Source organism: Danio aesculapii, chromosome 5 (assembly GCF_903798145.1).
Source record: "Danio aesculapii chromosome 5, fDanAes4.1, whole genome shotgun sequence".
Lineage (NCBI taxonomy): Eukaryota > Metazoa > Chordata > Actinopteri > Cypriniformes > Danionidae > Danio > Danio aesculapii.
Window position 1 is genome coordinate 16,244,849 of NC_079439.1, and position 12,542 is coordinate 16,257,390.

The 12,542-nt window shown below is 34.7% G+C and overlaps 2 protein-coding genes across 3 annotated transcripts in view; one reads left to right on the plus strand and one right to left on the minus strand.

Annotated features, from left to right (window-relative positions):
- taok3a (TAO kinase 3a) overlaps window positions 1-1,539 on the minus strand; it is a 132,552-nt gene extending 131,013 nt beyond the window's left edge. The window contains 1 exon segment of the mRNA XM_056457454.1: window positions 1,244-1,539. The gene's annotated coding sequence lies outside the window, so the exon portion shown is untranslated.
- A 4,901-nt stretch (window positions 1,540-6,440) lies between these two features.
- suds3 (SDS3 homolog, SIN3A corepressor complex component) overlaps window positions 6,441-12,542 on the plus strand; it is a 24,356-nt gene continuing 18,254 nt past the window's right edge. For both annotated transcript variants that reach the window (XM_056457455.1, XM_056457456.1), the window contains exons 1-3: window positions 6,441-6,656; window positions 9,307-9,376; window positions 9,756-9,811. In XM_056457455.1, the coding sequence (XP_056313430.1) occupies window positions 6,545-6,656; window positions 9,307-9,376; window positions 9,756-9,811 (238 nt within the window). In that variant the 5' untranslated portion in view covers window positions 6,441-6,544. The remainder of the gene's footprint in view (window positions 6,657-9,306; window positions 9,377-9,755; window positions 9,812-12,542) is intronic.

Consider the following 12,542-nt stretch of genomic DNA (forward strand, 5'->3'; position numbering starts at 1 on the left):
GATATTTTTATCAATTCAATTAAATTCATCTTTATTTCTATAGCATTTTTACAATGTAGATTGTGTCAAAGCAGCTTCATGATAACCTTATCCAAGGTTATCATACCATCAGAATCTTACACCGGACCATGCCTAATGGCATCAGCTACATATCTCCTTTAAATGTTCATCAACATTAGAAAAGAAGTTACCTACATCCTGGATGACCTGATGGCAACAGCTGCCATTAGAACCGGAATACGAAACTGGAAACGCATGAAAGAAAGGGTTCTCCATGTCTCACAAGTCAGTAAATTGTTGATTTACCCGCTTTGTGACTGAGATTAAGTCCAATTCGAGATGATCATTTAAGGAGATTCCAATAAAAAAGCGATTCGTTCGGACACTGAATTGTTTACAATGCAACTTGCTTTAAACCCAACTTTCATTCACAACAAAACTGGTCACAATAGAGGTAAAGTTGGTTTTATATTCACACATTCGTTCAGTGACAACTTCTGACATACTCCCTATTTTGTTTATCACTGTACTTTGAATATTCGGTACATGAAATAACACGCAAGTATGACTTCAAAACAACATCAGCACTATTTATTTAACTGTGAACAACGTTGTATTTATATTCATTGGCTGCTAATATAATTTTACCATTTAAAATTTTGCAAAGAATACATTCCAGAAATTATTATTAAAGGAGAACGTCCAAATGTCCCTGTTGTATTCATTTACTTTTGCTTCGGTAGTTTATTTGTCTCACATAGTGCCTTGAATTTAATAAATCACCAAGGAACATGGCGTCAGCTACAAATTTCCTTTAATGTTCATCAACGTCAGAAAAGAAGTTACCCACATCCTGGATGACCTGATGGCAAGAGCTGCCATTATACTCAGAATACAAAACTAAAAATGTATGAAAAGAAAAAGGGTTCTGCATTTAAGAAGTCAGTAAGCTGTTGCCAAGTCCAATTTGAGATGATTCTTTTAAAAGATTCGATTAAAAAAAGCGATTCGTTCGGACACTGAATTGTTCATTTACAACGCAACCAGCTTTAAACAATCCACCGCTGACACAATACAAACTTACCTATTATGCAAATTAGGCTTCTTTAATAACAAGACATAACGATTGAAAATTCCAATACAAATCGCACCAGCTGACATCACGGACCTATTTAATAAACAGCAAAGAACTACTAGTTCACGCACAACACCGACAGCACCAAGAACGGAAGAAAAGGGTTACCTTCATTCTCATGGTGAGGGGTTTCAATCCTGCGCTCCTCATCGTGAGCATAAACTTGATGATGGGTTCAGTCCGACAGAATAAACGCTGCATGTGTGCGGGAGACAAGCAGCTTAAAATAGCGACTCAATTGAGACGAGGGGAAAAGAGCCACGGACACTCATAAACTGCTCTGACATAAGCCCTCACTTCAGCCAAATGTGTCAAACTAACCGCGCTTTACGTTACTAAAGCGCGTCTTTACGCAGCTACTTGCATTGTAAACGAATCACGCATTTCACGCGTCCGTCCTTCTGATAAGTCAACATGCATTAAAATGAAACGACTATTAACGCACTGAGGATTCGCGATGAATAGAGGAAGTGAAAGTATGGGTGGCAGAAGAGTGAGAACAGTTAGGTTAGCGAATTGACTAGCTTTTCCAAGCGCCAGCAGGTGTTGGTTAAAATAATTAAAGTCCCTCATGACATTCTGATCTCCGCGTCTAGTACCTCTGGGTTGCATTTAATAACTTTTTTTGCATGACTAAAATTAACGTGCATGATGGATATATGTCACGCAGAACATTTGACAGTTTTATCCACGAGACCCATATGGCAATGTAGCCTAGTAAATGATAGCTACTGACCTCTTTTCTGTAGGGTGACCGAGAGCTCAAAATTCACCGTCCTAAAAACATTTATTCCAGTCGGAGATGGAGTATTTTAAATGCTTTGATGCCCCATGATCGTCTGTGTGTCGGACTTCCTGAATGAACAGCCGCGTGCGCACATACTGAAGTTCAGTTACACACTACTCACACACACGGAAATAAAGTGCATGACATCTCGAGTCAGTATGCAAAGCAACTTGTATCCTCTTATTCCAGAGCAAAACAATCATATATGGGTAAATATATGAGCATGAGAGGATACAATGAGCATAAAACAATGAGGATAAAACAAGATTCTGTATCTTATACATGTTCAGGACAGATGTTAACTTAAATTGTTGTCTTTTTAAATAATTCTCTCCTTTTTCAAAGCTAAAATTTTACGTTTGCCCCCAGAATTTCACTATAATCTGTACTTGTTTCCATTATTTGCTACATTTCAATGTGAAAATTTTAAATGTAAACTTTTGTACATTCATTTACACAAACATACACATATATTGCAATGTGTGTGTATGTGTGTGCGTGTGTGTGTGTGTGTGTGTATAGACCATTTTAATGTGGTGATGTCACTAGCCCATGAACGTTCCCTGCTTGTTGTTAAACTATTTCATAACTGTAACAAAAGTCAATTCAAACATAACTTAACGTTAAACTATCATAATGTTATTTACCAATATGTGGACATTTTGGGATTCTCTAAAGCTATGATAATTAAAAATGTAAAACAGGAAACAAGTTAGTACCATTGTTATTGTTTACACCCCACAAAATGGTCTATAAAGGTCTACATATTGTGTTGGCAATTCCAATGCTCATCTAACTTCACTGCATATTACAAAAACATGTCTTATTATAACAATTGATATAGTCATTCATTCACTTTCCTTTGGCTTAGTCCCTTTATTCATCAGGGGTTGCCACAGCGGAATAAACTACCAACTTATCCAGCATATGTTTTAGACTGCGGATGCCCTTTCAGCTGCAAACCAGTACTGGGAAACTTCCATACACACTCCTTCACACACATGCACTACACACAATTCACCTATTGCATGTCTTTGGACATTGCAAACCCCACACAAAAATGCCAACTGGCCCAGCCAGGACTCGAACCAGCGATCTTCTTGCTGTGAGGTGACAGTGTTAACCACTGAGCCACCATGTCACCCTTGATAAAGTCAAAATTGCCAAATTAGATTAAAATGCTAAATAAAAACCATTAAACATTCTTTTTACAATGCTGAGGTGTTATATTTGTCTGCATTTCACTATTCTTCAATGTATGTGTGAAGTTGGTTTTATATTCACACATTCGTTCAGTGACAACATATTGTTTTCACTATATTGTTTACCATGGTACTTTTAATATTTGACTAAAATCACATCTAAATATGACTTCAAAACAACTTTAGCACTATTTAATTGACTGTTATACTTTGATAGTCACTGGCTGCTAATATGATTTCACTATTTATAAATTGCAAATAATACTTTTCTGAAATTATATCATTAAATCAGAATGTGTTAATATAAAACCAACTTTACCTCAATCTGACCCAGCCGGAACTCAAACCAGCGACCTTCTTACTGTGAAGCGACAGTGCTAACCACTGAGCCACTGTGTCACCCTTAAAAAGTCAAAACTGTCAAATTAAATTAAAATCCTAAATAAAAAAAACATTAAACTCTCTTTTTAGAGTGCTGAGGTGTTACATTTGTCCTTATTTTACTATTCTTCCAAGTATGTAGATCTATGTGTGTGTGATAAAGGTAAAGTTGGGTTTATATTCACATATTCATTCAGTGACAACTTGTGACATGCTCCCTACATTGTTTACCATAGTACTTTGAATATTTAATGGACATCACATGCAAATATGACTTAAAAACAATTTTAGCACTATATAAATGACTGTAAACATTGCTGTCCTTTGATAGTCACTGGCTGCTAATAAGATTTTACTATTTAGAGTTGCAAATAATACTTTTCTGAAATTATATTATTAAGGAGAGTCAGAATGTGCGAATATAAAACCAACTTTACCTCAATCTGGTCCAGCTGGAACTCAAACCAGCGAGCTTCTTGCTGTGAGCTGACAGTGCTAACCACTGAGCCACAGTGTCAAGCTTGAAGTCAAAACTGTCAAATTAAATTAAAATCCTAAATAAATAAAAAAAACATTAAACTCTCCTTTTAGAGCGCTGAGGTGTTACATTTGTCTGTATTCCATTATTCTTCCATGTATGTATGTAATGTATGTGGACAGGTAAAGTTGGTGTTGTATTCGCACTTTGTTCAGTGACAACTTGTAACACGCTCCTTATATTGTTTACCATGGTACTTTTAACGAAAAACACATGTAAATATGACTTCAAAACAACATTAGCACTATCTCATTGACTGTAAAAATTGTTGTACTTTGATAGTCGCGGTCTGCTAATATTATTTCACTATTTAAAGTTTGCAAAGAACACTTTTCTGAAATTATATCATTAAGGAGAAAGTCAGAATGTGTGCATATAAAATCAACTTTACCTCAGTGTGTGCGTATATTAGTTCAAACAGTATTACAAGAGTTCAAATTATCAACATAATTATGAATGTCTGTCTTTACTGCACACAAGCTTAAAACTGTATTAGATCATAAAACAATTGCAAACATAAGCATCAAAACCAAAAACATTTGGATGTCCACCATTTAGTCAAGCTGTTTAAACAAACACGTGTATCATTTGTGCAGTTGTTGTAAATATTCTACATTGTGAGGTCTAATGTTCAGCAAGGGAAAATCAATCGAGCGCAGAGGGGATCTATGGAGACGCAAATAGTGACACCAGATACGATAAAGACGCTTTTAACAGACGACGGAGCGTGACACAAATAAAACATGCCCTGAAAGACAAAACAAACGGTCTAACAAAGCCATAATAAATGTGTATGCCAATATAAAAACGACCTTACCCAGTCAGCAAAGCTTTATCTTTAATCCAGGTCCAACTCCATAGAAGTCCAGTTATAAGCAAATGCCTTCTTCAGACGAATGAACGCTCTTCTCAATGAGGAACAGTACAGATCCACTTTAATTCTCCTGTAGCCCTTGTAAGGTGGGATGTCGAGGGAAATAAACTTCCAAACTCATTGCAATCGGCGTCTTGGAGCTCCTACACCTGAAAATCCATAAACTTGTTTATTTTCGACAGACGTCATGACTATCTCGACCGTCGGTGTGATGATAAATCGCCCAGGCAGTTCATTTTATGGTATCCAGCGTGGATGTTGTAATAAACCCCGCGCGACTGACAAAGAAGCTGACAAGCATCTGACGCTTTTAAAAACCAATTGTACCTGCTACAAGGTAACAGCGCTGATAAACGATCTCGCGAGTCAAACCGCTTTTAAACTCAACGCCGCCATCTGCCGGTTGAAAGAGGAACAACTTCTCTAGACACAATAGAAACGACAGTGGCAGCTATCAGAAAAGGCATTATTATAAAGTCAAATGATAATTAGATCGATGGTTTAACGATGATTATTCCACCTGACCATTTAATATAATATAGTAATCAATGTATGTGTAGATAGTTTGATCAAGTAGAGGTTGGATCGGTTTTCTTGCTGAATTATCAAACCACTCTGTTCAAATTAAACACCTGTTATTAGTTAAATATGTAAATCGATAACAGATGCCTAAAATAAATGTTGTTAGCTATTATATTTTTATTTTAAATATCCTTGTTGTTGCTTTGTTATAGTATCATGCATGTAAAATTTAGTTCATTGTCGTAATTGGTAAAATTTGTATTTCTTAAATAATTTATTAATATTATTATCTAATTCTCTATATCATATTTTAGACAGTATTATTATTGTATTATTATATTCGTAAAGTAGTTGTAGTAGCCTAGACTAGTGGTATTAGTGGCTGCAGCAGCAGTAGTAGTAGTAGATTACGCAATACAATTGAGAGAGGCTGTCTGAATACAAATGTTTACTTAAGCATATATATTTTCCCAAAATAATATTAAATATAATTCACTTACAGTTTATTCTACTTACTTCACCGTGGCTCTATATCATAAACAATGTCAATAATGATTTAAAAAAAAACTGTAAGAAAAACATTCGGTGTTTGTGAATGGGCACTAAATGAAAAAGAAAACTGAACCAAAGCAGTCTGTGAGATGAAAATGAAACTCGTTCCGTGTCATTCATTCAACAGACGTACATAGCGACACTAAAATATAGATGAGCATGTCTTTTCTCGTAAGTCATTTCAAAATGACATTCCGAACGCTTACCTGGACGTTATATTGTTTCATAATTGAGAAATGTTTAGCCTACAGTCAACTTCAGAAAATCTTCTTGTTCCTTGAATGATAATAACAACAATACGCGGACAGAGTACTCTCTCTTTCTCTCTCTCCCCTTCCCATTTCTTCTTTCCCTTATGTCATAATTGCGCACAAGCGGTTCAAACTACATTTCCCATCATGCGCTGCTCGAGCATCTCGACCAATCAGATTACCCGGCCTACCCTCCCGTTGAAAAAAAGAAGAGGCTCGAGAGACTGAAAACGTTGTCTGTGCTGTGTGATTGTTTACAGACTGGTATTTCCTGCGGTGTTATCAATATTTCAATATAATAAATGGCATCGACTTTATTGTCACCCATGGTGGATTATTATAACGATGAGGAAGAACTAGACAGCGTGGATGAAGATGAAGATCGCAGTTTCAGAGGCAGAGACTCGGAAGAAGGTGAATACGCTCAATAATATTCGATTTAGCATTTTAATACAATTATTTAAAGAAATATCGATTAAAATACACATTTCAATCGTGAACCTTTAAGTTAAAAGCTATTTGAGCGCCGAAATATTTTCACGTAAGGAAAGTGTATGCATGTGTTTCGACTTGTCTGCACGCTTTGTTTTTGCAACTTCATGTGACTTATGTTTATTGTGATCTTTTTAGACGTAAATGGTGACTGTGTGGAAATTTAACTACATAATGGCTATACATGTTGTCATACTTGGCTTCATGTGCTCACCAGGCTGTTGATAAACAGCTAACGTTAGCAGAGTTAGCATAACGTTACGTCAGGAAGCATGAAGTAACTAACTCTACGTTATGCTGTTAAGATGCTTTTAAAATGATAACGTTACTCAATTATTCGTAATAAGGTGTATCAGAGGACTTTCTTGCATTTAAAGTAAAATATTAAAAGCTGATTATTAGTAGCTAATATTAGGTTTGGCTACTGATCTTTGCTCAGATTTAGCCTCTGCTAGTGTTTTGAACATTTGAGATTATATTTATGAAATTAATCAGTCTTCAGAGATGAGATTAAACTACAAGCGTACATGAATGCATTTTTTTTCCAAAAAATGTTTCAGAATTTAACTTGGGCCTATACAAACATCTGGTAAATGTAGAAATGTGCTTTGTTTTTATTATGTATTGTCAATATTCTCAATGCATATGAAGTTCCTCATCCAGTTTTGAGAGAAATATAAAACTGATGAATATAAAATGTCCCCTCATCACATATATATGAGCTTTTCCACATTAATTTGTCATGTGGAACATTACAATAAAACCTTGAAATCAAACTGTCTTAATAAATGTTGGAAAATATAATGTTACCCTCATATAATGGTGATAGTAGAGTTAAAACCATTGAATGTTTTTTTTTATAAAGAACCACTCACCAAGACTGCATTTATTTGATCACAAATAAGATAATAAAATATGATATTAATAAAATGTTTTTCCAGTGATTGGTTGCAACTTGGAGGGCATCTGCTATGCAAAACATATGCTGGATAAGTTGGCGGTTCATTCCTCTGTGGCGACCCCTGATGAATAAGGGGACTAAGCTGAGGGAAAATGAATAAATAAAATATAATGTTTGTCTTCTATTTGTATTTTGTACATATTTAAAAATGTCATTGCACCATTCAATTTAATTACTAAAAATCATTCCAACTACAACCTTTTAAATTGTATTAAATATAAAAAGAATAGTCATAGTTTTACTTCTATGCAACAAATGAACTGACTGCAGTGTAAGTCAGTTTGGATAGAAGTGATTGCATAAATGCATTTTTTTATCATTATTAACAGCTGATTGTTTATTATAAATACAGTTGAAGTCAGAATTATTAGCCCCCCTTTGATTTTTTTTTTCTTTTTTAAATATTTCCCTAATGATGTTTAACAGAGCAAGGACATTTTCACAGTATGTCTGATAATAGCGTTTCTTCTGGAGAAAGTCTTATTTGTTAAATTTCGGCTAGAATAAAAGCAGTTTTACATTTTTTTACCCTAACCTGCCTAGTTAACCTAATTAACCTAGTTAAGCCTTTAAATGTCACTTTAAGCTGTATAGAAGTGTCCTAAAAATATCTAATACAATATTGTTTACTGTCATCATGACAAAGACAAAATAAATCAGTTATTAGAAATGAGTTATTAAAACTATTATGTTTAGAAATGTGTTGAAAAAAATCTTCTCTCCGTTTAACAGAAATTGGGGGGAAAAAATAAAAGTGTGGGCTAATAATTCAGGGGGGCTAATAATTCAGACTTTAACTGGATATATGAATTGTTGTGAAAAGTTGTCTTTACATCATTGCTCAATGTCCAAAATGTGTGCTTTGTGTGGAAGGGGTTATATATGTGTTTGCAGTTGTCAGATAGCAGATAACACACATTAATTCCTCTAAGAAAAAGTATAAACTATACAGTAGTTGTGAAGTTTTGTAAGATGATTTGCACAAATATTCTCATGTATGTTTTTTTATACCTATGATCTCTTTGGATTTTAGTTATAAATAAGAGAACTAGAGGGGCGACACGGTGGCTCAGTGGTTAGCACTGTCACCTCACAGCAAGAAGGTCACTTGGTCGAGTCCCAGCTGGGTCAGTTGGCATTTTTGTGTGGAGTCTGCATGTTCTTCCTGTGTTGGTGTGGGTTTTTTCCAGGTGCTCTGGTTTCCCCCACAGTCCAAAGATATGCGGTATACGTGAATTGAATAAACTAAATTGGCCGTAGTGTAGTGTAGTGAGTGTGTGTGGATGTTTCCCAGTGCTGGGTTGCAGCTGGAAGGGCATCTGCTGTGTAAAACGTATGTTGGATAAGTTGGTGGTTCGTTCCGCTGTGGCGACCCCTGATGAATAAATGAACTAAGCTGAAGGAAAATGAATGAATGAATGAATAAGAGGCCTGGCTCACTTACCATACAAATATATTTAAACTACATTGTATGTCCGCCAGATGGCGCTATATACATGTTCAATCGTCATTTGAATAATCTATCTGGTCAAGTCAGTGCTATCATGTCTGGCTTTAGTGCAGTTAAGTGTAGTCAGTATATACCACTATTTTATGATTGTTTTGTTATAGACACAGAAGATGCCAGTGAAACAGATCTTGCCAAACATGATGAGGACGACTATGTTGAAATCAAAGAGCAGTAAGTATTCCTTCTGACTGACTACCATTCAGTTATGATTAATGTCAAGAGATACAGTACATAAGAGCTATTTTTATATCTGTCTGGCTGACAAACATCTGAAAAATTGTATAGAACTGTTATTATATTGGTATTTTGCTTATTTATTTTTGTATGTTTACATCTATACAAGTATGAAAATTATGCTATTTGTACACTTAATTAAAATTAGATTTGAATTATTATATTGTAAATTGTATATGTGAATATTGCCTTTAATGCTGATATGGTGTTAAACTATAAATAAATACATCTGACTAACAAATCTGCTATGAAATGCATGCTTTAAAATAAAATAGGAACATTTCTTTGAATCATTCTGTTTTTGTCTTGAATTTAGGATGTATCAAGACAAATTGGCATCCTTGAAAAGACAGTTACAACAGCTGCAAGAAGGTAAAAGGAAATACTCTTATCCATTATTAAATCATGTTTATTTGCAATTAGGGCTGCACGATATTGGAAAAATCTGACATGGCAATCATTTATTTTCCTGCGATATATATTGCGATTCACCAGATGGCTGGAGAATAACCCTATTTGGAAAAGAAAACTTGAATTTAGATTGATTAGGTTGATAAGTGTGTAAATCTTATATAAAAAAGCAAAAACAAATTGCAAGCAAGAATAATTACAATAGAGCAAAGAAAAAAGTAAAAGAAACAGTGCTATGTATATGATTTCCTGAGAGTCAGATAGTATTCAGGTACAGAAATTGAATAATTAGATGTAAAATAACACTATAATCTTTACTGTATTAATAATTTAGTAAAATTGTTCTTAATAAAAGTTACAAATGTAAATTTTTGTGCCCAAATGCTTTAAACTCTTTTGAAATGCTTATAAAACGCATGCAAATGATAAAGTTTCACTCTGTTATGGTTATACTTAGCAATGACCCCACAAATCTCATGTTTTCTCAGTTGTTGTGCTGATCAACTATAATCCCTCAACATTGCATGTTTTGTGATGTGACTATTGCGGACACACAATAACGATGCTGAAACGATACTCACTCGCCGGCCACTTTTTTAGGTACACCTTACTGGTAATGCGAATCTCCTGTTCCACCACATCCCAAAGGTGCTCTATGAGATTGAACTCATTGTCATGCTTAAGAAACCAGTCTGTGATGATTTGCGCTTCATGACATGGCATTAGAAGATGGGTACACTGCAGTCATAAAGAGATGGACATGGTCAGCAACAATACTCCGGTAGGCTGTAGCGTTGACACAATGCTCAGTTGCTACTAATTGGCACATTCCTGGGTTGTGACGAGTGGTTATTTGAGTTACTGTTTCTATCAGCTCGAACCAGTCTGGCCATTCTCCTCTGACCTCTGGCATCAACAAGACATGTGTGCCCACAGATCTGCTGCGCACTGGATATTTTCTCTTTTTTAGACCATTCTCTGTAAACCCTAGAGATGGTTGTGTGTGAAAATCCTAGTAGATCAGCAGTTTCTGAAATAGCCCGTCTGGCACCAACAACCATGCCACGTTCAAAGTCACTTAAATGACCTTTCTTCCCCATTCTGATGTTCGGTTTCGTCTGCAGCAGATCGCTTTTCAAGTCCAAGAATGCAGAGAACGGACTTGCGTTCTTGTGGAGACTTGCAAGGTGTCCTCGGAAGAACGAACTCGGGAGACCGTGAGGACAGAACGCATCCTTTGAGAAATTAGATGCTGCGTTCTTCCTGATGGTCTCACGCATTTATTCATGGAAAATTATTTAAACATTACAGCATTCATACAACTATCCCCCCCCCCCTTTACTATGCATATTGAGAAACAGCCCATGTCTAAATGCATTGAGTTGCTGCCAGGTGACTGGAAATTTGCGTTAACGAGTTGGACAGATGTACCTAATAAAGTGTATTGTGCAGCCCTATTTGCAATATACAATTAATTTATTATTCTAGCATATTAGTAATGTTAGTTTGGCCTTTTGCTGCTATTCAGATTGTGGTCAAAAATGACTTTAATGTCAAATAAATTATTGTTTTTGTTATTTATTTATTTTTTTTAATATGTATATTTAAATCTTAATTTTATATTATTATGTGTGTGTGTTTAAGTGCGCACATCTTCACGTTTATGCTGTGTGTGTCAACTTTACTCTTTTTAACCAATTCTGACGTGGAAAATGCAACAACAGAAGCTTAATATTTGGTTTAATATTTTGGTAAAAAATGATTGAACCAGAGGGTTAAATCTAAAAGTATGTAAAATGTTTCTTTTATTTTATTCTCTAGTTTCACATTACCAGCTTTTAAAATAAGTACTAGTTATAAGTAAGGCAACTACTCAATGCCATTCTGCACCATAAATTCCATGTCTGGGTGATCTCTAAGGGTAAAAATAGAGAAAGAGGGCTGCTTACAATGAGGGGCAACTTTACAGAAGTATAGACTCATAGTAGCACCAACTCCAAAAAAATGTGATAGGAAACAAAAGAAACAAAAGAAATGTCCATTAGGCTGACGAAGGCAAGTTTATTTATATAGCACATTTCATACACAATGGTAATTCAAAGTGCTTTACATTAACAAGAATATAAAAATAAAAATTATTAAAAGAATTAAAAACAGATTAAAATGTGTTAAAACAGGTTATAAAAGAATGAAAAAGAAGATAAATACCTTGCCTAATTATAAGTACCAATTTTGCAGGGTTCCTAATGTATCCATGAATCTGTTTGTCTGTGTATCTGTTTACTGCATGACATGAAATGAAAAAAAATATCTGTTAGTGCATGACCACTAATATATTTAAAAATAGATGTATGCCCCCCCCCCCCAAAAAAAAAAAAAAAAAAAAAAATATATATATATATATATATATATATATATATATATATATATATATATATATATATATATATATATATATATATATATACATATACATACTTGCTAACTTTTTGAGAAATATGTCATAAAAATGGTTTGACTGATAATGTTCTAACAAGGTGATGTAGCCTAGTCAATACCAAAAGGTAACCTAAAGGTTGTATGATGACCCTTAATCAAGAAAGTTTATTTCAATGGGAGTGTCCCTATATTATGTATGTATGTATGTATGTATGTATGTATGTATGTATGTATGTATGTATGTATGTATGTA